The sequence below is a fragment of the Salmo trutta genome, chromosome 1 (assembly GCF_901001165.1).
Source record: "Salmo trutta chromosome 1, fSalTru1.1, whole genome shotgun sequence".
Taxonomy (NCBI): domain Eukaryota; kingdom Metazoa; phylum Chordata; class Actinopteri; order Salmoniformes; family Salmonidae; genus Salmo; species Salmo trutta.
Window position 1 is genome coordinate 65,284,848 of NC_042957.1, and position 27,168 is coordinate 65,312,015.

General features: G+C 47.8%; 1 protein-coding gene across 1 annotated transcript; it reads left to right on the forward strand.

Annotated features, from left to right (window-relative positions):
• Positions 1 to 862: 862 nt before the first annotated feature.
• Positions 863 to 23,210, forward strand: LOC115205333 (axin-2). Its single transcript, XM_029771178.1, has 10 exons — positions 863 to 1,449; positions 2,946 to 3,889; positions 6,575 to 6,706; positions 11,430 to 11,532; positions 13,404 to 13,544; positions 13,710 to 14,440; positions 14,714 to 14,938; positions 15,200 to 15,475; positions 16,225 to 16,410; positions 21,388 to 23,210. Exons 2-10 carry the CDS (start codon positions 3,060 to 3,062, stop codon positions 21,512 to 21,514), a joined length of 2,751 nt encoding a protein of 916 aa, XP_029627038.1. The 5' UTR covers positions 863 to 1,449; positions 2,946 to 3,059; the 3' UTR covers positions 21,515 to 23,210.
• Positions 23,211 to 27,168: the final 3,958 nt, after the last annotated feature.

Genomic DNA, 27,168 nt, shown 5'->3' on the forward strand with positions numbered 1-27,168 from the left:
AAATCAAACGTAGTGGTTGTACTCTGCGGTCCACTCTATCCATATGATATAGCCTAGCTATTAATCCTACATTGACTAAAGGAAAGATTTCTCTAATGTGAGATCAACATAATAGTTTTAAACAGACGTATTTTCAAGCTGTAAACCATGGAGTAAAACAGACTCATATTTTTCAGTTATGATTGGGTAAGGCAGTTCTAAGCTCATGAGACATTAAGAAATGATGTTTAAGCAATAAGGCCCGAGGAGATATACCACGGCTACGGGCTGTTCTTATGTTGCGGAGTGCCTGGATATTGGCCATAGATCAGAAACCCCCGAGGTGCCTTATTGCTATTATGAACTGGTTACCAACAATACATTAGAGCAGTAAAAATACATGTTTTGTCTTACCTGTGGTATATGGTCTGATATACCACGGCTGTCAGCCAATCAGCACTCAGGGCTCGAACCACTCAGTTTATAATCTTCAATGACCAATGGGTTATATTATATTGTTAATTGAATGAACATAGAATAGCAGTAACTATTGCAAATTGCACCTTTAATAACCCATGTGTATATCATACCTTTACCCAACCTGGCCACTTGAAGGAGCTGTGGAAAATGTGCTGCTGACATGTATGTCATACATGCATTTCAACCACATGGCATCTATGGATTGTCGTTTTTATTTGATAATTTGGCATTTTAGAATTACCCAGGGGAAATTGTATACCAGATTAGATAGCCAACACAACGTTGTGTCTTTTGCGCATCCCAAAGATAGAAATGGGTTAATCAGGAAACTATTCGAGTCTTTAAAAGAAAAGAGGCCTGTGTCTTTAAAAGTGTATGTAGCAACAGAGGGATTGCAGGGATAATGCTATTGGGGCGGCAGATCTGTTACTTCTGACGTTCCAAAGCCTCAGGGAGTTGGCTCAAGATGTCTTGTCTTTGATAAGGTCCTAGAAACTTTGTCGTAACTTTGTGATCTGTAAAATCGTCAGTAAAAATTATTAGAATGTTTTTAGTTTTTTTCACCGCGGCCATCAATTCACCAGCCTCTGAAAACATGAAAAGATAAAGGATGAATATGTGTCGGTGAATTTGAATGCGCTGTGTTCTTTTTGAAAGGGAAAGGGGGAGTATTGTTTTCTATGTAGCTTCCGGGACGAGGCTGTCGGTTGTTCACTTTGAAGTGCGCTGTTTTACCCTGAGCCCAGAACGTATTGGAATAGCCTACAGGAGAGACCTACGGTATGGCATGGCAGACTGAAACATTTGCAAAGAAAAGGGGGAAACTAAGCAGTATTTTTTCCCCCCCTTGGAAAACTACATTTTTCTTTCTACAACTAACACGAAACAAATCGGACTGTAAAGGGGTCTGTCGTGGAATCGACTATTGTGGATTATTTTTCTGTGGATAAAAAACGGATACTTTTGGAAGACCGAACTCGTGGATCGATGGTAAGTTACAAGAGTGTTCCTCGCGCTGGCCCCATTGGAGTTCCTTTGATGTTCTGTTGACTTTCTTTGAAGTAATGTGGCTGTATGCAATTAACTTAGTTGTTTGAGCTCTCTCTCTAGCAAACTATCATTTGGTGTGTTGTGCGATTATTTTTCGTTGTGATAAGTATTTGGGCACTTTATCTAAACTTTGATACGCTTTTTAGAGGACTATTCATCACGATATAAGTATTTGGAATTCCTCCCCCCCATGAGATCTGAATACTTTTCTGTGTGGTTGGATGAAGTAATGTAGCCTATTTTACCCACTAAAGATACAAGAGCGTTATGGAATTAGGTAGTTGCACATTTATATTATCTGGTGCAGAATATAAACGGCGATGTAGGTTAATGAGGATCTCGATTCGGCTGTTTTATTTCGGTGGCTGGATTGAGGCGATTTATTCGCTTTCGCCGCAAAACAATTGTTACAAATTTGAAAGGTGATATTGTTGCAGCTTCTGATCGGAGGCTACGATGTAGCGTTTAGCAGCCATCCGTAGTCCGCTCCGCTTCCAGGTCTATAGCCTGTTTCTCGTGGAACATAGCTTGTTTCTCGGAGGCCTTTAAAAATGATTTTATCAATTTGTGGTTTATGATGTTGGTAGAGCAGAAATCAGCTTGGTTAGCCTACTTCAAAAGGCAAGTTCAGTTCTATATCAACGCTTTCCATCACGTTTTCAAAGCATGTCCTGTAGCCTAGTTTAGTAACGTTAGTCTGTCTCTTGAATATGTTTAGGGTTGTGTAGTCTTTTCAATTGGACCGTTTCGCTGTTCTGTGACGCTTGTGATAAGCAAATAGTGAGCGGAAAGTGGCGTGCACGCGTCGTTGTGGGTCGGTGTCTGTTGGTGGTGTACTGGACGTGCTGCGGCGTGTTCAGGATCAGATTGGGCTTGGTGACCGGCTAATTGTTGAGGTGTTCTCGAGAACACAGCCTCACTAATATCGATCTTCGGTATGCTATTGTGTACAAATATCTGTCTTTTGCACTTTTATTGTATTCCATCCAGGCTACTTGGTATTTCCGCACAGAAGATGTTTCTGTGGTCTTGGATTTATAGTTTTCCTATGCAGTTAATGAAGTGGAGCGAGATGATGGGAACTCAAGCTCGTCAGAAGCATCACTCACTCTGTTGGCTGTTTTATGGGTTTATGCTAAACCGTGTTATGTTAATGATCACTTTCAACACCAACATTGGCTAAGGAAGATGTCAGTGAGCACGCCAAATAAAATCCAATGAGTATTTATGTAAATCTTCCGCACCATTCCTCTCCTCTTCTCTCTCTCTCTCTCTCTCTCTCTCTCTCTCTCTCTCTCTCTCTCTCTCTCTCTCTCTCTCTCTCTCTCTCTCTCTCTCTCTGAAAGTGTAAAGGTTCTGAAAAGACTTCTACTGCATGCATGCCTTTGAAGTTTGCGGTGGATCTGAGTTTGATTAGATCAATACTTCTGTTTCAGAGAGAAGACTGGCAGAGAAGCTCCCCGGCTGACTAGAGAGAGTGAGGAGATTGTTGTAGCGCTCGGAGGAGGCGAACAACGCACAGGTTTTCTGTTGCTGCTGCCTTCGGAGCCATGAGCAGAGCGCTTATATCGGACCATATCGCCAATAGCTTCCGAGAAGATGCTCCCCGTCCCCCGGTCCCGGGGGAGGAGGGCGAGGTGCTGCCGTGCTACCCCGGCAAACTCGCCATGATGAGACCCCAGGGTACCCCGGTCAAAGCGCTTTTGCTCGCGCCTCCCGGTTACACTGCGAAGAGGAACGAGGATGGACTTGGGGAACCCGAGGGGAGCGCGTCACCGGATTCGCCGCTAGCCCGGTGGACCAAGTCGTTGCATTCTCTTCTTGGGGACCAAGACGGTGCTCATCTTTTTAGGACATTCCTGGAGCGCGAGAAATGCGTCGACACTTTAGACTTTTGGTTCGCCTGTAATGGTTTCAGGCAGATGGACCTCAAGGATACCAAAACGCTGCGAGTCGCCAAAGCTATTTACAAGCGCTATATTGACACCAGCAGCGTAGTCGCCAAGCAGCTCAAGCCTGCGACCAAAACCTTCATTCGGGATAATATCAAGAAGCAACAGATTGATTCGGCTATGTTCGACCAGGCACAGACCGAGATCCAGACCAGCATGGAGGAGAGCCCCTACCAGATGTTCTTGACCTCGGACATTTACCTCGAGTATGTGAGGAGCGGGGGCGAGAACCCTGCTCATGTGAACCCTAACGGGCTAGGTAGCCTGAAGCTGGTCTGTGGGTACCTGCCCACTCTGAATGAGGAAGAGGAGTGGAGTTGTAATGATTTCAAAGCCAAAGCGCTGGCTTCTGTGGTTGGCCTTTCTGCCCAGGCGCTGAGGGCAACAGTGTCTATGAGGACGGTGGAGGTGATGGAGAAGGGGTACAGGTAAGATACTGGTCCCTTCCTATTTCACCTACTATAGCCAACTAATAGGGAAATGTTGGGGAATGCAGTGACTAGCCTAGTGTGAATGGGGCTTTGTAAGTCATGGATAATAACTAGGATATAACATCTAAAGAGCATATACTGTCTCAAAACAGACAGTTTCCAGATGCGTTTTCATCTCACCTTGCTTGTTAGCTTTGTTTGGGAGATACTTTACACACACACTCCCCCTCTTGGTCTCTCTCTCTCTCTGTGTGTGTGTGTGTAGTATAAATGGTGTTCTCTAGACTGAGTGCAGCCCTCTGCTGGCTTGCCTCTGTTTCCGGAGCTTTGAAATAGTTGAGCAGATCGAGGGATCGTCTTCCACGGGAAGTTAACAGAACACCCTGGCCTTGGCCCCAGCCTGTCAGCCAGTAATACATGATGCCACTGCTCTGCTGTGCCTCAGCCACACACTGCTCTGGCCATGTCTAAGGATAGGGATACATCTCCTTGTATCTCAAACATGACAAATGGTAGGCTAGTCATTTGTTCAGAGCCACTTCAGCGCAGTGGTTCGGTTTCACTTATCTGGACTTCATGGTCATATATGTATCTAATATCTATACATGTCAGATGTTCAGTGGGTGAAAAGGGAGGGTTGTTTTGCAGAATGTAGACCACGTAGCTACAGGTGAATATTTATTCATATACATACCTCAGTTGTATCCTCTCCTTACTGCTCCTATATAAACATAGATTGTATTTATCTTATCTTAAGGGGAGTGAAATATGACAACTTGCAATGTGCTAATCCAACAAGCCATTGATTTGCTGGTCTGTATATGGATGAGGGTCGCAGTAGGACCTGAATCAGCTGATGAGGCCCAACCCAAGGCCAGATGGTTGTCATGAATCAATGGCCATTGACTTGTCAGACGAACCACTTAAGTTTAACATTTCTAAAGAGGGAGTCTATCAGGCTTTAGAGCCCTGGTGCCAGACTGGTGTTTGGCCTGCAGGGAGGGGAATTGGGGTCCTTCTTAGTGGTTTTGGCTGGATTGTGTGTCTGCTTGGGCTAGAAAGTGTCAATAGAATCAACACACTATAGGGGAGGGACCAGGAAGAACATGTTGACAACCCAGCCGGCCCAATAGGAGGATTGAGAAGGACATGGGTTCGTGTCCCAGTGAGGCTTCAGTTCAGACCGATCTCCATTATTCCATCACCTGCTTAGGTGGTGTTTTGAATCAGACTGTTAGGGAGTCAGGGACACCCCTCCACTACCTCTCTAGCTGCTTTCCTCTCCCTGGCATGTGGAACTCATTGCTTTTCCCTGAATCAGATTATTCTCAAAAACCACTGAGCAGCGACAGCAGACTCATTCTCTCTTTCAATGTTTTTTCTTTTAACCCCCAATCTCTCCCTCGCTCTCTTTTCACCACTCTCACTTGTTTACTGTGATTCTCCTCTGATTTCCCCTTCTCCTTTTTTCTCTCCTTTTTCTTCCCCACTTTTATCTGTTCCCTTTGAAAACGCTGGGATGTGGGGACTAGGTGTACTTTAGAGGGAGAGAGAGCAGAAAGGGGTCGTGGGGACTGGGAGGAGGGTGGGGGGGGTCTCTTCCTGAAAGAAAGCAAAAGAATGAATGAGGGGGTGAGAGAGGGAGGGAGAGATGTGAGGCCAGCTGTACTAAATACCTGTGTGTTTGCAAGCCCCTCTGAAGGTCAGGTTGGAGCTGGGGCCTATGGCTTTAGTCATGCTGGGCCCCTCTCTCTCTTCCTCTCTAACTCTCTGGCTCTCTCCTGCCAGTGGGCTGCTCATAAAGAAGAGGCCCTGCTTCCCCTCTCTCTCTTCTCTCCTTTCTTTCCTTTCCCTACACACTCTCATGCTTCCTCTTTCTTCCCCCTCTCTTACCTGGCTGTGAGCTCAGGTTCTCTCTCTCCCTGTCTTCCTCCTCTTCTCTCATTCCCCCTTTCTTAGTTTCCTCTGCTTGGGGAGGAATGCCTCACAGCAGGAGGTGATGGGCTGTGAAGCAAGAGTTTTATTATTATTGTTTATTTCACTTTTGTTTATCCATTTCACTTGCTTTGGCAATGTAAACAGATTTCCCATGCCAATAAGGTGAGAGACAGCTAGAGGGATTGGTCAGTTTTAGGGCCAGTTTGACTATGATAGGTAGCCTAGTGGTTAGAGCGTTGGGCTAGTAACCAAAAGCTTGCTGGATCAAATCCCCCAGCTGACAAGGTAAGAATCTGTCGTTCTGCCCATGAGCAAGGCAGTTAACCCACTGTTCCCTGGGCACCGAAGACGTGGATGTTGGGTTAAATGGGGAAGACACATTTCAGTTGAAGGCATTCAGTTGTACAACCTGACTAGGTATCCCCCTTTCCCCTTTCCTACTAGCAGTGGGCTATAGCAGCCAAAGCCTCAAACACAGTCCTCTTATAGGGTGTCCAGAGAGGCCAGTGTCCTGGTCGCCCTGGTAATGTACTTACACACACACAGCTGTACCACTCTCCCCCTGCTTCAAGTTGGCAGCATAGGTCCCCAAATATCTTCCACCTAGTTTCTCTTATTTCACAAGAAGAGAGAGATGCGCCCTATGGCCTTAGCTCTGGTCTAAACAGATGAGAGGTACTAGTGTATATCTGATGTATTGCTACCTGACACGTATTTAAACTGCATTGTTGTGTGTGTGTGTAGGTCCCACAGGCGAGGGGACCCGGTCAGCCCGTACCATGTGGGCTCATTTGCCCCAGCCACCAGCACCAACGACAGCGAAGTGTCCAGCGACGCCATGACAGACGACTCCATGTCCATGACCGACAGCAGTGTGTAAGTAGAGGTTAATGCTTTCAATTGTGTGTTGAAATGACTGTAGCCTCTCTGGTTTGGAGTATACTGATGGTTACTATTGTGGGAAGGGTGTCATGGGAAGTAATGTTTGGAAACGTTCTGGGAAAGAGTTTTGATTCAGAGCCTCTTAACCGAACCTGAACAGTGTTTGTGGTTTTCCTGACTTGTCCTGGTCTCTGTGGGGGCGAGAGGCACAACTGGCCATGGGAACCTTCAGACAAACTCATGGAGTGTATGGAAAGAGTTTCTGTCGCACAAACTGAGGCTGTCATCTGATGCTCGCTCCTCTTTGAGGGGTTCTAAGGAGGTTCTGCGGTTCTAGGCCTCGGTACAGCTCACCTGGAATCTAGGATTAGGGAACCCTCTTGAGACCCCCAATCTACACACACACACAGCCCTACTAGGGGATGTGAGAGTAGGAGGCTGCCCCCCCATGGGGATGAAATGAGTCTGGTTGTTCCTCCTGACACCTCAGAGGCCTACTGGCCAGAGTAGAACCAGACCAGGGACAGGATGGCCTGTAGACCTCATCCCCAGGCCCTAGCCTTGGCTCAAACCATTAGGCTGCACCTCTGTTCAGCACCCCCTTAGGCCCTAGACCCCAGACTTCCAATGCAGGCTCCAGCCCCATTCCCTAGTACAGTATGTTTGGAGTCTGATTTAGAGGAGAAGTGTTGCCATGGTGGGAGAGATGTAGTTTCTCATGACACATGGCCGTAATCAGAGACACGAGAGAAAGCAATACATTTCATGAGCTCCTTTTTCTCTGGTTCATATAAAGTCAATGAACTAAGTAGACCAGACCCAGATGCTAATGCATTGGTGCCTATGGTAGAGCCACCCCTTAAGTAGACTAGATCCGGGGACATTATTCCCGATGGTAAACAGCCTTTATGGGATATCTTCATTCATCACCTGTCTTTGACAGTAATGTAGTCTTAAAGTCAGCTGTTCAGGATGACCTTGGGCCTTTTGATCACATGACACCTATCACTGGAATTGCTAACTTGCAAACGGTCGTTCCTGTGAATCACGACCTAGCTAAAGAATCCTGTCTGGAATAGAAATGACTATTTTACAGCCAAGGGAGTGGTTTAGAAGGTTTAGTAGAGTATAGCAGCTATAAAGAGTTTATGATACCAGTCTGTAACTTTCTGACTGCCTGACCAGTGTATATCTAGACAGGCCTAATCAAAGCACCGGTATAGAGCCCTAGATAGTACAGGCCTAGTATCCTGCGCTGTACTCTGACTCTTTGATAGTACAGGCCTAGTATCCTGCGCCGTACTCTGACTCTTTGATAGTACAGGCCTAGTATCCTGCGCTGTACTCTTTGATAGTACAGGCCTAGTATCCTGCGCCGTACTCTTTGATAGTACAGGCCTAGTATCCTGCGCCGTACTCTTTGATAGTACAGGCCTAGTATCCTGCGCCGTACTCTTTGATAGTACAGGCCTAGTATCCTGCGCTGTACTCTTTGATAGTACAGGCCTAGTATCCTGCGCCGTACTCTTTGATAGTACAGGCCTAGTATCCTGCGCCGTACTCTTTGATAGTACAGGCCTAGTATCCTGCGCCGTACTCTTTGATAGTACAGGCCTAGTATCCTGCGCCATACTCTTTGATAGTACAGGCCTAGTATCCTGCGCCGTACTCTGACTCTTTGATAGTACAGGCCTAGTATCCTGCGCTGTACTCTGACTCTTTGATAGTACAGGCCTAGTATCCTGCGCCGTAGTCTTTGATAGTACAGGCCTAGTATCCTGCGCCGTACTCTTTGATAGTACAGGCCTAGTATCCTGCGCCGTACTCTTTGATAGTACAGGCCTAGTATCCTGCGCCGTACTCTTTGATAGTACAGGCCTAGTATCCTGCGCCGTACTCTTTGATAGTACAGGCCTAGTATCCTGCGCCGTACTCTTTGATAGTACAGGCCTAGTATCCTGCGCCGTACTCTTTGATAGTACAGGCCTAGTATCCTGCGCCGTACTCTTTGATAGTACAGGCCTAGTATCCTGCGCCGTACTCTTTGATAGTACAGGCCTAGTATCCTGCGCCGTACTCTTTGATAGTACAGGCCTAGTATCCTGCGCCGTACTCTTTGATAGTACAGGCCTAGTATCCTGCGCCGTACTCTTTGATAGTACAGGCCTAGTATCCTGCGCCGTACTCTTTGATAGTACAGGCCTAGTATCCTGCGCCGTACTCTTTGATAGTACAGGCCTAGTATCCTGCGCCGTACTCTTTGATAGTACAGGCCTAGTATCCTGCGCCGTACTCTTTGATAGTACAGGCCTAGTATCCTGCGCCGTACTCTTTGATAGTACAGGCCTAGTATCCTGCGCCGTACTCTTTGATAGTACAGGCCTAGTATCCTGCGCCGTACTCTTTGATAGTACAGGCCTAGTATCCTGCGCCGTACTCTTTGATAGTACAGGCCTAGTATCCTGCGCCGTACTCTTTGATAGTACAGGCCTAGTATCCTGCGCCGTACTCTTTGATAGTACAGGCCTAGTATCCTGCGCCGTACTCTTTGATAGTACAGGCCTAGTATCCTGCGCCGTACTCTTTGATAGTACAGGCCTAGTATCCTGCGCCGTACTCTTTGATAGTACAGGCCTAGTATCCTGCGCCGTACTCTTTGATAGTACAGGCCTAGTATCCTGCGCCGTACTCTTTGATAGTACAGGCCTAGTATCCTGCGCCGTACTCTTTGATAGTACAGGCCTAGTATCCTGCGCCGTACTCTTTGATAGTACAGGCCTAGTATCCTGCGCCGTACTCTTTGATAGTACAGCCTAGATCGCCGTACTCTTTGATAGTACAGGCCTAGTATCCTGCGCCGTACTCTTTGATAGTACAGGCCTAGTATCCTGCGCCGTACTCTTTGATAGTACAGGCCTAGTATCCTGCGCTGTACTCTGACTCTGATAGTACAGGCCTAGTATCCTGCGCCGTACTCTTTGATAGTACAGGCCTAGTATCCTGCGCCGTACTCTTTGATAGTACAGGCCTAGTATCCTGCGCTGTACTCTTTGATAGTACAGGCCTAGTATCCTGCGCCGTACTCTTTGATAGTACAGGCCTAGTATCCTGCGCTGTACTCTTTGATAGTACAGGCCTAGTATCCTGCGCTGTTCTCTTTGATAGTACAGGCCTAGTGTCCTGCGCCGTACTCTTTGATAGTACAGGCCTAGTATCCTGCGCTGTACTCTTTGATAGTACAGGCCTAGTATCCTGCGCCGTTCTCTTTGATAGTACAGGCCTAGTATCCTGCGCCGTACTCTTTGATAGTACAGGCCTAGTATCCTGCGCCGTACTCTTTGATAGTACAGGCCTAGTATCCTGCGCCGTACTCTTTGATAGTACAGGCCTAGTATCCTGCGCCGTACTCTTTGATAGTACAAGCCTAGTATCCTGCGCCGTACTCTTTGATAGTACAGGCCTAGTAACAGCGACGGAGATGAAAGCCTCCAAAGCCACACACAAGCTTCCTGGTTGTTTTTTTGTTTTTTTTACTCTCATTTAAGATTAGAATATCTCTGTCTTTATGACGGTTAAAAAGGCTGGGCGGCACACCAAAAATGTTAATCTCATTTCTAGATAAAGAAAATAAAAAGGGGGGGTTTATATCTTATTTATGGATTTGCTTGGACGCTGGGGAATGCAGCTGCGCAGACTTCAAACATTACCTTATCTCACAAACCAGCCTTTTGATGTGGGGAGATCAGAGCCAGGCTTGCCAAATGAAGACTGGAGCGGTTTGTGAGGGGAGGGGGGCAATGCGCATAACTGTGGGATTTCAAAGCTTTCAAAGCAACAGTGAGACAAGTGGTGGTCGGGTGCACTACTGGCTAGGCTAGGTCACTGAGATACTGGCGTTTTTATAGGGCAGGGCTCGCCTGGCCCGGTAGAGAAACACTGGGTTTTGCTCATGGTTGGTTGGTGTGAACGAAGTGCCTTAAGGCAATACTAGATCAGACAGAGTTGTATTTTGACTAGGTCAGCCATAGGCATGGTTAAAAGAGCTCTGTGTGGATTGGATTGTCCAGGCGTAGTGGGCCCTATACTATGTTTGCAGAATGTATATGGAGGGTGATCTGAGAGGAGAGATTTGACTGTGATGTTTTATTAGCCTACATGTTATGATCATTCTCTCTGTAGGACTGACACTTTGATCAGTGGGTTTGTGTGTGCACATTCCAAACAGTATAGTTTGCTTCTAGACTAGTCTTTTCAGTGGGATTCCAGGGCAAGTCAATGGTGGGATGCTAATGCTAACTTTGTGTGTACTGCTGGTGATGAATGCTAACAGCTAAAGCCTGGCACAGCTCTCCTCGAGGGCCGAGTGATCCTTTCTGGGCTCAGTTAAAGGAAGTGCAGGGGTGTGTGGTGAAGTGCCCACTGCTCAGGGAGCCATGGCTGGAGATGAGTGTCAGTTTTAGGGCAGATGAAATCCCCTACTCTGTCAGACACACTGACCTGAGACCTAGCAGAAACCCTATCCAATGTTCACCTCTTGCTCACTACACCTCAGATTCAGAATTGACCTGAAATATATTGTATTTTTTATCTGGGCTAAATAGGGGGTGATTGAAATAGCTATTAGGTGACCAATGAGCTGTTTCCTGGTTGGGTGTGTGTTGTATTGCTGTGTCTGATTGGCTGTTTGACCTGTGTATCCTGTGCGTTTCCGTGACAGAGATGGCATCCCTCCCTACAAGCTGGGCTCCAAGAAGCACCTGCAGAGAGAGATGCAGCGCAACATGAGGATGAACAGCCAAGTCTCCCTACCTGCCTTCCCTGTAAGTGTACACACACAAATGTCCTATTGCCCCACTTATTAGTGCTTCTCAGTAGTGCAACATCCATTTCCATGGTCTGTATTCAGGTCTGCAGTTCTATGTATAGTACCACCAACTCTATTCCATGTCTTCCATTCAACAACTACAACAACAAAGATCTGAGAGCAAAGCAGATGTCAAAGTCCCCCCCCCCACACACCACCCCCTCGCTACCTTTGTAACCCACACCCCCCTTGGGGTCCTTGAAGTCTGCAGGAGACTGTTTCTAAGCTGTTTATCCGGTGCGTTCTAAAGACCAGTGTCTTCTCTTCACACACTGATGATGAAAATATACACAGAATGGAGAGATGAAGGAGAGCTCCCTCTCTCTCGCGGCTTTATCTGGAGGCTCTAGAATCAACTGCCAGCTCCTCCACACACACACACACACACACACACAGCGCTGTGATCAGAGGATGAATGGAGCAAGCGCAGAGGAAAGTGACAACTTCCAACAGTGCTTGTCCCCCTTTTTCCCCTCCACAACCCCACCTCCCTGCCCCTCTCCCTCTTCAGGCTGCACCCCTAAAACTAGGGATCTGAGGGAAGAGTTGGAGTGTGTCAGGGGGGAGTTGGTAACTGACGGGCTTTGGAAAGGCCAAAAGAAAGGAAAGAGAGAGTTGGAGAGGGGAGACATGGGAAAATGAGTTTTGGGAAGGCCAAACTAGCAACATCGGTAGCTAGTTGAATCAAACTTTTTGACCCCCTTCTCTTCTCCTCACAAATGTATGCTTTCTTAAGAGTCCCAGATTCTTTCTCCATCTTTGTGCTCTTTCACCCTCCCTTTCTCGCTCCCCTTTCTTGTTTTTGTTTCCCCTCTGATTGGGGGATAGCTGCCATTGCCATGATGCAGCAAGAGCCTCCGGACACGTGGGCTGGGCAGACAGCCTCTGTCTGTCTGTCTGTCTGTCTGTCTGTCTGTCTGTCTGTCTGTCTGTCTGTCTGTCTGTCTGTCTGTCTGTCTGTCTGTCTGTCTGTCTGTCTGTCTGTCTGTCTGTCTGTCTGTCTGTCTTCTCTCTCTTCATCTCCACTACAAAGAGATGGAAGGAACAAAAAGAGAGGAAGAGGAATCAAGAAAGCCCCAATGATAAAATAACACACAAGGGGGATAATGACTCTACTGTACCTCAGAGGTGCCCAGTGTGCAACAGCTCCGCTCTGATCTCCCCCCATCTCTCCCCCATCTCTCCCTCCCTCCCTGCTGCCTGCACACATCTCCCCATCTTCTCCTTTTAATCCTCCCTTTCCTTCTCCTCCTTCCCCCCCTGTCGATATGTGACTTTTATTCCTAGATGTAAAGCCACTGCCCTCCCTTCTCTCTCCCTCCCCTAGTGAATGTTTGATATTTGACGAGGGCCCTTTGAAGTGTACAGACTTCAGAGGGAAGCGCTGATGGCTTGGTTGCACTACAGAGGGAACACGCAGAGAGCCCAGGCTCCAAGGAGTGTAACCAACTGCCACCACAGACCCAGGGCCCAGGGGCGGCACTGCCAGGGGTGGAGGGGGCACTGGGGCAAGGAGGAGATGGCTAGCAGGGATGGGGGGATGAGAGGAGGAGAGGGCTCAGGTGGAAGACAGATCTGGACACCGACCCCTCCTTTAACTGTTACAGCTCTTAACTTAACTCCCTCTCTCCCTCCATCCCTCCCTCTCTCTTTCCCTCTCTCTCTCCTTCCCTCTCTCTCTCCTTCCCTCTCTCTCTCCTTCCCTCTCTCTCTCCTTCCCTCTCTCTCTCCTTCCCTCTCTCTCTCTCCTTTCCTCTCTCTCTCCTTTCCTCTCTCTCTCCTTTCCTCTCTCTCTCCTTCCCTCTCCTTCCCTCTCTCCCTCCATAGCGGACACAGAGATGTCCTAAGGAGATGACACCGGTAGAGCCGGCAGCGTTTGCGTCTCAGCTCATCTGTCGTCTGGAGCGGCTGAGAAGAGACCAGGAGACCATGAGTTCCCTGGAAGAGAGGCTGCAGCAGATGCAGGAGGTGTGGATGAATTACTAGTTGGATTTATAGATGTGGGAATCCTTATCTCAGAGGTCTATGGCAATGGTCTAATTGTGTCATTCAATACTGTTCTTCTTCCCTGTCCATGTGTGTATGCCATTGAGATCTCTCCTAACTTAACCGTTCTGTTCTGGCTGTGTGTAGGAGGAGGAGAGGGACGAGGCTGAGGTGCCCGGCAGTAGTGCCCCCCTGCTTCCCCCCCACCCCCTGTCCCTCCAGCCCACTGGCCCCAACGACGAGGACCCCCAGGCCATCCTGGACGACCACCTGTCCCGTGTCCTAAAAACCCCTGGCTGTCAGTCCCCCTCCACCGTGGCCCGCCACTCGCCCCACTCCTGCTCTCCAGAGCACAGGACTCTTTCCCGGGGAGGCCCCTGTCTCAAGCCCCTAGTCCCACCTGGGGCCTCCAGCCCCAGTGGCACTTCCAGCTTAGGGGGCTTCTCAGTAGGTTTCACCCCAGGAAGGGCCCTCTCCCTGGGCAGGCCCAGCAGCAGCACCAAGCACATCCACCACCACTACATCCACCACCACGCCGGTTCTAAGAGCAAGGAGCAGATGGAGAGAGAGGCAGCCCAGAGGGTGTTGTGTCTGTGCCCGGTGCGGTCTGGAGGGGCGGAGGGGGGTCCCCCTTACCCACGCAGTCGCAGCCTGGGCAGGGAGATGGCGTCCTGTGGCAGCAGTCCCACAGAGTCCAACATGGGGCGCTCCAGTTCCCTTTCCCGAGGGGGGTGTCGGTCGGGGGCTGAGGAGGGGGCAACAGAGGGGGGTGAGGTCGTGCCCCTCCAGCTACCCAGCGACAGCACAGACCGCTCCCAGAACGTGTGGCAGTGGATCCTGGAGAGTGACCGGCAGGGCAAGCACCACAAACCCCACAGGTAGGGCAGTCTAGCCTCTCCACTTCCTGTTGTAGTCCTCTCCCAATGCCTCAGAACTACATTTCCCTTCACTTGTTTTCCTTTCATTACAACTTATTTATTGTAGTCCTCTCAGTACATTTAAACACAATTTTCATCACTTCGTTTCACAATCACATCCCAAAGTCATTTTATATGCATGCAAAGTACATTTCCCAACATTCCCCACAATTGTCTCCTCCCGCTTCCTTCCATTCTCCATGCTGATTGGCTGTTTTTATCTTTGCCCAACAGTACCCAGAGCACTAAGAAGGCTTATGGTGGCGGAGCGGCGTCCAACCAGACACACACGTGGGGCGGCGGAGGTGCCATCGCCCATCTCCGTGCCCACCAGCCCGCCCATCCCTTCATCCAGGACCCGGCCATGCCCCCCCTGCCCCCGCCCAACACCCTGTCCCAGCTGGAGGAGGCCTGTCGCAGACTAGAGGAGGCCTCCGTCTCCAAACCCCCCAAACAGAGGTAGGAGCCGCACCCCGACCCGGACACACCACAAGGAAGATGTTGATACTTTCACTAAACCGTTGGTTCTAGTTTTCCCTGTAGACAGTGGAGTACATATTGACACTCCCATGCATTGATCAGTTGTTTTACTATACCATTGTGATTCCTACTGTGTTGAAACCTGTCTGTGGTTAGATAGTATATGTGTGATGCTGGAGACTGTACTACCACAGTGTACTGTAATAACGTTTCTCTATTGTTTTCTGTTCTCCCCACCAGACACTCTACATCCAGCCTCCAGAGAGAGAAGTGCCGCCCTATGCCTGTCCAGAGTGGGCCCTGTCCAGCCTCATCCCCCGCTGGGCCCTGTCCAGCCTCATCCCCCGCTGGGCCCTGTCCAGCCTCATCCCCCGCTGGGCCCTGTCCAGCCTCATCCCCCCCTGGGCCCTGTCCAGCCTCATCCCCCGCTGGGCCCTGTCCAGTGCCATCCCCCCTCAGCCCTGCACTCACCCCTGGTCCCGGCTCCAGCCCTGCTGCTTCTCTCCAAACAGAAGAGTACGCCTCTCCTCTCTGCTCGTCTTCCTCCTCCTCATCTCTGCTCTTCCTCTCATCTCTCTGCTCATCTTCCTCCTCCTCATCTCTCCTCTTCCTCATCCTCTCATCTCTCTGCTCATCTTCCTCCTCATCTCTCTGCTCATCTTCCTCCTCTCATCTCTCTCTCCTCCTCCTCATCTCTCTGCTCATCTTCCTCCTCCTCATCTCGCTCCTCCTCCTCTGTTCACTAACATGATATTACATATGTGGAGGGAGGAAGATATGCATTCTCACACACAAACACATCAAGTTCCATTTTCAAGAGGCCAACCTTGTCAGTTTTTTTATTTTCCACCTCCCGGGGGGGGTGGGGGGGGTGTGTGTGGTAGTCCTTTCCCCCTGACTGCAGAGCCGTCTTTCATGGTGCTGAATTGGCTGACCTTCAGAGAGCAGTTCTAGAACAGAACAGGCCCTAGTTAGCCTCCTCCTTCTGAAGTAACACTACAGAGCCTTGGACATGGCTGAAGGGGAGCAGAGAACACACACACACACACCTCTCTCCTCTTTCTAGACAGATGTTATCTACTCTCTAGTCAACCATCAGTCTTTTCTAGAATGAATTATTGTAGATCATATACCAGCCTTTACTCCTGCCCTGGTCCCCCTCCTCTCTTTCTGTGTAGCTATGGCTACTACCCACCAAGCATGCTTGTTGTTTTATATGGGGGGGAAGTAAGTCGGTGTTCACACCTCTCCTCTCTCCCCCTCAGACTGAGAGAGACCAACAGGCTGCAGCAGGTGACAACAGGCTCCCATGTTGCTTCAGCCATGGGTAGTGAGACAGAGGTAACCTACTTCTTCTGTGGTGAGGAGATTCCCTACCGTAGGCGGATGAAGACACACAGCCTCACACTGGGACACTTTAAAGAACAGCTCCGCAAGAAGGGACACTACAGGTATGGAGAAGGGACACTACGGCACACATTCAATGCACGCACACACACACATTTATGCATACACAGTCTGACAATCTCACACACTAGGTCACTGTTATGACCAGCTTGGTAAGGACACACACACACATACACACACACACACACACACTAGAAAATCAGCCCCCCACAAAGTGTCTTCATAGCTCCATTAGTTTCCCAGATCTCCTCCCCAGCTGGTATTTAACCTTTATTTAACTAGGCAAGTCAGTTAAGAACAAATTCTTATTTACAATGACAGCCTAGGAACAGTGGGTTAACTGCCTTGTTCAGGGGCAGAACGACAGATTTGTACCTTGTCAGCTCAGGGATTCGATCCAGCAAGCTTTCAGTTTCTGGCCCAACGCTCTAACCACTAGGCTACCCGCCTCTAACCACTAGGCTACCCGCCTCTAACCACTAGGCTACCCGCCTCTAACCGCTAGGCTGCTGCCCGCCTCTAACCGCTAGGCAGCTACCCGCCTCTAACCGCTAGGCTGCTGCCCGCCTCTAACCGCTAGGCTGCTGCCCGCCTCTAACCGCTAGGCTGCTACCCGCCTCTAACCGCTAGGCTGCTGCCCGCCTCTAACCGCTAGGCTGCTGCCCGCCTCTAACCGCTAGGCTGCTGCCCGCCTCTAACCGCTAGGCTGCTGCCCGCCTCTAACCGCTAGGCTGCTGCCCGCCTCTAACCGCTAGGCTGCTGCCCGCCTCTAACCGCTAGGCCGCTACCCGCCTCTAACCGCTAGGCCGCTACCCGCCTCTAACCGCTAGGCCGCTACCCGCCTCTAACCGCTAGGCCGCTACCCGCCTCTAACCGCTAGGCCGCTACCCGCCTCTAACCGCTAGGCCGCTACCCGCCTCTAACCACTAGGCTGCCTGCCGCCCCAGGTAGGGTCTTTAGAAACTCTATCTCGACTTTATTCTGTTAGGCTGAATGCTCACATGAGTTGGAGTATTGACTTCATACTCTGTGTGTGTGTGTGTGTGTGTGTGTGTGTGTGTGTGTGTGTGTGTGTGTAGATATGCCTGTGTTTGTGGTTAAAACGAAGGAAGAGGAGAGAATGAGAGATGGGTGGGGGGAAGGGGGGGTTGCAGGAAAGAGGAGAGGGAGGGAGAGAATTTGAAGTGAGGCGTGTTTTGGGTCCCATCTGGTATTGGTTTCCATGGCGAGGCACACTTAATACGCACGCTTTGAACCCGGACCCTTTCATTTCAACCAACAAAGAATCACACACACGGCCAGCCGTGCAAATTCCTCACCGATGCTATCAGGCAGCCTGCTTTAAAGGCACGCACGTTGAAGTGCACGCACGTTGAAGTGCACGCACGTTGAAGTGCACGCACGTTGAAGTAACACACAGAGTGACACACAGAGTGACACACAGAGTGACACACAGAGTGACACAGAGTGACACACACTGTAGCGCGTCAGAGTGTGTGATTTTACACGTCGGCAACATTTTCTGGGAAATGTATTATTCATATTTCAGGCTTGGTTTGTTTGAATGGCGTGTTGTTAAACATCGGACATGCTTGTTTGGGATACTCCAGGTCCTGTTCACTATTAGAGGTGTATCCAACACCGTTTAGATGACAACTCTGTTCCAATGTGATCTGGATTACACGAATGGTATCGAGTCAAGCATTGGTTCATAACTAGTACAGACGGATGGTTTGTAGGGATATAATGGAAATGCATCACACATATTCAGTTTCTCTTTTAGACCATGGAGCAAGGGAACACTCTAGGGCTGTAGCTCGGGTCCAGAGTTTTTCCTGGCCAGGTCATGTGAACCTAGGTCTAAGGCGTGAGAAGCATGGCTGCATAGTGGACATCCTCTCTCTTGTCTATGTAGTTGATTGTTTTGTCTTTCTCTCAAACCATCCGCGTTGTTAGAGGGGAGGATAGGGGGATTCAAAGCTTATGGTTTTAATAGCAGTAGCAGGGGGGAGAATGTGTGGCGCTGGGTCATTTGAACATGGCTTGCGTTCAACAAAGAACAGTACGGCCAGGCCCTGCCAGACAATATTGCTGCCAGATGTTGCACACTGAAAATTCTGCCACATAAAACATGTTCCAATGGAAATAGTTCTCTCTCTCTCTCGTTCCCTCTTTGAGCAAATAAGATCCATGCTCCTTTGAAGTCTTTTGGAGAAGGATAGAGCCCCTTCTCAAAAATAAGGCTACAATTATCAGCGTGTCTTAGTTCTCTTTCATGTCCTCTTGTTTACCCAGTTCATACGTGTCTCGCCAGAGAACAATGGATTATTTCCCCAGTCAGAGTATTGTTATGCTGATTTAATAGAAGCTGTGTGAGACCCCGCTGTACCCCGTTTAGTGAACTCTTCCTGTGTTTCAAATGGAGACTGCTTTTTATTAGTGAACACCCTTTTGTGTGTGTTTGCGAATACTTTTTTTGTTTTTTAAAATATGTTTTTCCTCATTTTTACGAGCATTGTTTGTATGACTTGGTCAGCCCGTCTCGTAAAACACTAGCTTTAGGAATTTCAGCACAATGTGCACCACCCCACACATGGGCAAAATGAGGCATTTTTCCATTACAGAGTTAATGGCTGAGGTATACAGCACTTACCCTTCCTCCCCCGCTGGTTCCTCTTCCTCTAAAAAGAAGGGAGGTAGTTTTGGGGGGTAAAGGGGGTCATTAACAGGGCCAGTGTAGTCATCATGGCTGACAGGAAGAGGTACCCCCTCAGGTGGTTGGCTGCTTAGATCAGATGACCCCGCCCCCTCCCTGGCTGCCTACCGGGACCCTTCTACTGCGTCCTATAGAGCTCTCACAGAGGGAAGGGCCGTGACTAGGACAAAATATGATGTCAGGGTTTATAACAGGCAGACTTGCAGGCACCCAAAATCTGAGCCTTCTTTAATTGAAGGGGTCCTTTCACTGAGGGCCTAATGATAACCAGTTAGTCAGGAGCTGGAGAAGCTCAGTACCAGTGCAGGACTGATGAAATGAGAGGAAACGGGTGAATTTTGAATTGGTCCAGACCCTCTTATATCCAATAAGCCCCTGTAGAACCAGAGACTATCAAAGACCACCCCTATAATACAGAAGCCGTTGGTTCAGTCTGAGGGTTAGTTGAGCGTGAAGTGTTGTTGATGCATTGTAGATCACAGGAGTTTCTCTCCTCCCCTCGAGTCCAAAGGGCTGGGGGGAGGCTAGCGCTTGACCTCTGACCTCAGTGGCCGTCTTCTCTGGCCCCTTGCACAATGGCCCCTTTATCTGGGGTAGGGGAGTAGGGCTTAATGAAGGAAAAGAGACGAGCACACAGTCTGAGGTTAAACCGGATCATATTGAATCCACATGACATTATCTTCATTATGTGTCTTGCTGAATATATGTATGTGTTTAATAGCGTACTGTTCAATAGTACTGTTCCTGTATGTGTTGGATAGCGTACTGTTCAATAGTACTGTTCCTGTATGTGTTGGATAGCGTACTGTTCAATAGTACTGTTCCATGTATGTGTTGGATAGCGTACTGTTCAATAGTACTGTTCCTGTATGTGTTGGATAGTGTACTGTTCAATAGTACTGTTCCTGTATGTGTTGGATAGCGTACTGTTCAATAGTACTGTTCCTGTATGTGTTGGATAGCGTACTGTTCAATAGTACTGTTCCATGTATGTGTTGGATAGTGTACTGTTCAATAGTACTGTTCCTGTATGTGTTGGATAGCGTACTGTTCAATAGTACTGTTCCTGTATGTGTTGGATAGCGTACTGTTCAATAGTACTGTTCCTGTATGTGTTGGATAGTGTACTGTTCAATAGTACTGTTCCTGTATGTGTTGGATAGCGTACTGTTCAATAGTACTGTTCCTGTATGTGTTGGATAGCGTACTGTTCAATAGTACTGTTCCTGTATGTGTTGGATAGCGTACTGTTCAATAGTACTGTTCCTGTATGTGTTGGATAGCGTACTGTTCCATGTATGTGTTGGATAGCGTACTGTTCCTGTATGTGTTGGATAGCGTGCTGTTCCATAGTACTGTTCCTGTATGTGTTGGATAGCGTGCTGTTCAATAGTACTGTTCCCTGTATGTGTTGGATAGTGTACTGTTCAATAGTACTGTTCCTGTATGTGTTGGATAGCGTACTGTTCAATAGTACTGTTCCTGTATGTGTTGGATAGCGTACTGTTCAATAGTACTGTTCCTGTATGTGTTGGATAGTGTACTGTTCAATAGTACTGTTCCTGTATGTGTTGGATAGCGTACTGTTCAATAGTACTGTTCCTGTATGTGTTGGATAGCGTACTGTTCAATAGTACTGTTCCTGTATGTGTTGGATAGCGTACTGTTCAATAGTACTGTTCCTGTATGTGTTGGATAGCGTACTGTTCCATGTATGTGTTGGATAGCGTACTGTTCCTGTATGTGTTGGATAGCGTGCTGTTCCATAGTACTGTTCCTGTATGTGTTGGATAGCGTGCTGTTCAATAGTACTGTTCCCTGTATGTGTTGGATAGCGTGCTGTTCAATAGTACTGTTCCTGTATGTGTTGGATAGCGTGCTGTTCAATAGTACTGTTCCATGTATGTGTTTTAATAGCGTACTGTTCAATAGTACTGTTCCTGTATGTGTTGGATAGCGTACTGTTCAATAGTACTGTTCCTGTATGTGTTTTAATAGCGTACTGTTCAATAGTACGTGTTGGATAGCGTACTGTTCAATAGTACGTGTTGGATAGCGTACTGTTCAATAGTACGTGTTGGATAGCGTACTGTTCAATAGTACGTGTTGGATAGCGTACTGTTCAATAGTACGTGTTGGATAGCGTACTGTTCAATAGTACGTGTTGGATAGCGTACTGTTCAATAGTACGTGTTGGATAGCGTACTGTTCAATATAATCCAGGTCTTCTATGGTCTGGTTGTGTTGGCCGTACAGATGATTGACCTGTTGTCACTAACCCCCTCTCTCCCCTCCTGGGTTACAGGTACTACTTCAAGAGGGCCAGTGATGAGTTTAAGTGTGGAGCTGTGTTCGAGGAGGTGTTGGATGACAGCTCTGTTCTGCCCAGGTACCAGGGGAAGATCCTGGGCAAGGTGGAGAGGATGGACTGATACCCCTCCAGAAGTACCAGAGGAATATAGAGCAGAAACACTCCATGGACACCTCACACCCCTGTTCCACCAGAGAGTCTTAAAGCTAAGGACTGATGACTGGAGATTCTATTGAAGATGCTTGGCCAATGAAGGATGGAGAGAGGAGGAGCCATCAACACTCTGCTTTACAGAATTATTTAACAAAAACATCATCGTCTTGGAGATGAAAGAGGAGAAAATGGTGGACTGTGGGTTGGGTTTGGATACGGGTGTTGGGTTTCAGGAACTATACGTGAATTGAATGACCACTGTCTGAGGGAGTAGGCGGGAACCTCTGATACCTGAGAGACTGCTAGAGGTGAAAGGTTGAGAGGTGACAGTTGGGACTGGTGCCCTATCTGAGCCTGCCTCTACCAACAACCCTAGATGTATATGCAGATGGACATATATAATGATGTATTGATAAATGTAAAGAGTTTATTCATTATTTATTGAAATGTCACTCCCCTCCCCATAGTCCTGTGGATGGACAAGCTGCTTGGAGAATTGGGAGATGTCATCTCCAATATTTCAAATGCAAAGTATTTCGTTTTCCGCCCTCCCCTTTCCTGCCTTGTCAACCAATCCTGTGGCAGAGGTTTCTGTTCTGATCAGTCAGTGACTTCCTGTACTAACTTCACAGTATGGTGTAGTGCAGGTACCACAGCTCTGTAGTCTCATGTCTCAGTGCCTTTTTGTTGCCCAGGCTTTGCACAGGGAAAGAGCCCACACTTAGGACAACACTACCCCCGAACTGGCCCTAACCTGTCCCAGAGCACCAAGCTGCCCCAAATTGCAGAAACATGCTAACACAGGTTTCCACCTGTTAAAGACAAGCCCACCAAATGAATCTATACCAGCAAAGCTCAGCAGTTGTTTTGTGTATAGCCACCCCTCGTTCCTTGATGTCCAGGCTTCTGAGCAGAACGACCGATCTAGGGTGTATTCATTAGGCCTAACGGAAGAAAACTGACAAACAGGGAGGGACTACCTTTCCTGGATCTGTCCAATAAGAAACGCACATTTTCATTTTGTTTAGCAAAACCGGTTCTGATACGTGTCCTAATGAGTACGACCATGTCTGCCTTCGGGAGACTAGTCCCCCCCCCCTCCAAAAAATGTTTTGTCCCCCCACAAATGTTAGTGGTATTTACGCCTCTGTGTTGAATTGACCGGTCTCTCCTGTGTGTCTTGTTAACCCTGCGTTGCCAGAGGAAGAGGTTATGATGCTAACACACACTATGATGTTGCGTCTCAAATGGCACCCTATTTCCTATGACCAGGGCAAAAGTAGTGCACTCCGTAGGTAATAGGGTGGCGTTTGAGAGGAAGCCGTAGTGTTTTACTGAGTACAGTAGCTGTGCCTACATGGATCCCTTTACCGTGTTACTACCCTGTTATCAGGGTATGTTACTCCCTTGGTTTTCACAAGGGGCTTTATGTTCAAAAGAGATTTTATTACTATGCCTTTTTACTATCTCCTTGTAATCATGTTTGTTTTATAATATTTTTCATGGCTTTTTTTGTTTTTGTTCCACTTGTATTAAAACTGTAAATGATGCATTCTATTCTATAGATCTCCATTGGAAAGACGCCTCGGTACTTTAATTATTGTAATTATTATTATTATAAAGAGATGTAGCCTTTATTAAAATTGTATATTTTTCAAATGAAATGAAAATGCTCTGCTCTGTTTTTTTTCAAGTGTGTATGGGATTATGTGTGTGTTCACACTTGTCTAACCAACTGGGGACGTGTGTGTGTGTGTGTGGTCTTGTTTTTCTATCCTCGTGGGGACCTGAAATCCCCACAAGGAACATTCTCCCTCGTGGGGACATTTCCGATGTCCCCCATGAGGACAACGGCTATTTTAAGCTTAGAGGTTAGGGTAAGGTTTAGGGGTTAAGGAAAATAAGATTTTGAATTGAAATACATTTTAAATCCCCACGAGGATAGAAAGACAATTGTGTGTTAGCGTTAGTGCTGACCGATTTAACAGAAATATTGGTTATTTTTTGGTATTTAAACAACTGACCAAAGTTGGTCCAATAATTTTTATTCAATGTAGTTTTTTTCTGTGAGCTCATTGTTCATATTTCCCTGCAGATTCTCCAGAGATAAATCCGTTCATGTCTGAACTGTGCGATGTAGTAGGGAGTTGTAGATTCCAGCAGGCCAGTGTTCTACATAGTTTTGCACAGAAAACGTGATAATTAACTACAATGACCATAATCCAGTGCGCACCTACTTGTCTGGTCTGTTTCTTTTATGCCTGCTGCATAAGAGACTGAAGAATGCGTGATCGAGGGATGCATAGCGCATCGAAGCAAGTACTCCATCTCTACCTGACAATAGTAAGAACTTCTAAAATAGTCATTTTGCCAGACAGTATAGGCAGCAGCTCTACAGAGATGAGATCACCTGGAACTAAATAGTCTTCAAATAAAACAAATATTTTATAGGAAAATGTGAATAACTAATGGTTAATAAGTAATTGGCAGTCACTGCCATCATGCAACTAATTTTATTAATTGTTTTATTCTATGGTACGTTGTTCAACCCACAATGAATAGTGTATTTAATGTTTAGAAAAATAATGAAAATCATGATAATTTTTTTTAATCATCAAACCAAACCGACCTCAAAAAGTACTAATCGCCCAGCACTAGTTTGCACGTCTACATGAAGATGATGGATTGTGGATGTACATCTTTGAATGATATTTGTCCACACGTTCCCTTTTCCAGTTCTACCTCTGCCCAGGGAGGTGTGGGGGGTCCTGGGCAAGCCGGAGGGACCTCCTGGAGATAACTGGAGGATTAGGCTGGGTACCCCTGAGCTCTCACACTGCTGTGGTGGGCTGCTGGAGCTCTCAGGACCCAGAGAGAAGTCTGTCATATGTGTTCCTATTATCAGCTTTTAATATGCTCCCTGCTGGAAATGAATACACAGCTCTAATTTGACCACTAGAGCCCTTCTCTCTGTGTGTGTGTGTGTGTGTGTGTGCATTCCTGACATGAATACAATTTGTATTTTAATGAGTGGATTGTGGGGATATGATTTCTGACTGATTTATTTTCTCTAAACACTTTAGATTGGGCCATGATGATTGTCATCACATTGCACATCTGACATACCCATCAGCTAGGATGGTAGGCTTGTATTACTAGAGGCAGGCTTGTATTACTAGAGGCAGGCTTGTATTACTAGAGGATGATAACCACTTCCTCAACACATACTCCGTTCTCCTTTCTATGCATTCATTGGCTGAGAGCATTCCTTATACCGCCGCCTTTCATATTGAAAGGGCATCACAATATTGTTAAAATACCATTTTCACCGCTTTCATCTGCAAAGGTTACTTAATACACTTGAAGGCCTTTTTACCGTCTTCACAGGCAAGCTGCTGTATTCAGAGAGGCTCTATGGAGTCAAGACTCAGTGAACTGCTCTTTGTATGAAAGGCTATTTTGGATAGGGTCAATCTTTAAAAAGTCTGGACTAAGCTAGGTAACCTCCAAATTGCTTTTCAAAACTGTGGCTACTTTGGAATACGGTAGCTATTCAATATGGAGGGCAGCTGGCATATTGAATCATTGAAACCTGCTGTGGGAAGTTTTATGGAGCACATTGGAGGATAGTTGCTGTGATTGTGTTTTTCTTTCAAACATAGGACATGGATGCTTCATTCCTTAACCCAACACCCAAATCTGTTCAATCAGAAGGTCATATAGCCAGAAGGTCATATAGCCATTTCATCTCCTCCTCATCCTCCTCCATCTCTTCCTCCATCTCCTCCTCCTCCATCTCTTCCTCCTTCTCCATCTCTTCCTCCACCTCCATCTCTTCCTCATCCTCCTCCTCCATCACTTCCTCCTCCTTCTCCATCATCTCCTCCATCTCTTCCTCCTCCTTCTCCATCTCCTCCTCATCCTCCTCCATCTCTTCCTCCATCTCCTCTTCCATCTCCTCCTCCATCTCTTCCTCCTCCTTCTCCATCTCCTCATCTTCCTCCTTCACCTCCATCTCTTCCTCATCCTCCTCCTCCATCACTTCCTTGTCCTTCTCCATCTCCTCCTCCATCTCTTCCTCCTCCTTCTCCATCTCCTCCTCCATCTCTTCCTCCATCTCTTCCTCCATCTCCTCTTCCATCTCCTCCTCCATCTCTTCCTCCTCCTTCTACATCTCCTCCTCATCCTCCTCCATCTCTTCCTCCTCCTTCTCCATCTCCTCCTCCTTCGCCTCCATCTCTTCCTCATCCTCCTCCTCCATCACTTCCTTGTCCTTCTCCATCTCCTCCTCCATCTCTTCCTCCTCCTTCTCCATCTCCTCCTCCTTCGCCTCCATCTCTTCCTCATCCTCCTCCTCCATCACTTCCTTGTCCTTCTCCATCTCCTCCTCCTCTTCCTCCTCATCCTCCACTTCTCATCATCATCCATCTAATCAACACATTTGTTTGCATTTACATTCTTCCCTTACATTCTCCCATACTGTGCTTGATTCCCTGTCCATGGGAATGAGTAGTGACAGTGATCATTATCACTGGAGCACTGGGTGTTTCTTACCAATACACATTCATAATGACTTGGCCAGCCTTTGTGCCTATCTGATATCTCTCTGTCTCCTGAGCCCGGACTGTCCACATCTCTCTCTCTCTCTCTGTTGTTATTCCTCCACAGATACCTAGCATCTGTTAATCTGCTCCTTGTGTTGCCTGTCACAGGAGAGATCAAAGACTGTTGGCGCGACAACAGTATTAAACAGGAAGTGAGGCCTCGATAACAGAAATGGTATTGTCGTCATAGAGACAAACGGGGCTGCCTAAAAACACGCCACTTCAATACAGCTATGACCGGAAGTGACTTTCCGTAGCAGGTTAGGAGAGCCTTTTTGCTAACCATTTTCCTAACCTTAACCTAATTTTCCTAACCTGCTGCGTAAATTCTCATAATCTGCTACAAAAAGATACATTCCAGTCGTAGCTGTATCGAATTGGCGTGTTTATAGGGAATCTCAGACAAACATCATTTCAACAGTGAAGGTCTTCATCAGGTGGTCCATACAGGACAGTAGAGAACGCACATCGCAAAGTTCAACACAATATTAGAAAGCACAACAACATTACAAAGCACAACACAGTAGAACACAGCCCAGCCCAGTAGAACACAGCCCAGCCCAGTAAAACACAGCCCAGCCCAGTAGAACACAGCCCAGCCCAGTGGAACACAGCCCAGCTCAGTAGAACACAGCCCAGCCCAGTAGAACACAGCCCAGCCCAGTGGAACACAGCCCAGCTCAGTAGAACACAGCCCAGCCCAGTGGAACACAGCCCAGCCCAGTGGAACACAGCCCAGCTCAGTAGAACACAGCCCAGCCCAGTGGAACACAGCCCAGCCCAGTGGAACACAGCCCAGCCCAGTGGAACACAGCCCAGCCCAGTAGTGAGATGAGAAACAGTTCTGCTCACTGTCTGTCATCACCATCCTCAACCCCCTTCTCTCCCCAACCAACCCTCTCCTCCCTCCACCATTCCCCACCGGGCCTCAGACGGATGTGAGGGAGCGAGACCCCCAATTTGGCTCCTGAACCCCGTCATTTTGTGTCTGCTTGAGTTGTGCTCTGAGTCTGCAGAT

Excerpts from the sequence above, each read along its gene's own strand:
- LOC115205333 (XM_029771178.1), top strand. The coding sequence starts at position 3,060 with ATGAGCAGAGCGCTTATATCGGACCATATCGCCAATAGCTTCCGAGAA. Across the intron at positions 14,441-14,713 it reads AAGCACCACAAACCCCACAG|TACCCAGAGCACTAAGAAGG; the intron begins GTAGGGCAGTCT and ends TTTGCCCAACAG. Across the intron at positions 14,939-15,199 it reads TCCAAACCCCCCAAACAGAG|ACACTCTACATCCAGCCTCC; the intron begins GTAGGAGCCGCA and ends TCTCCCCACCAG.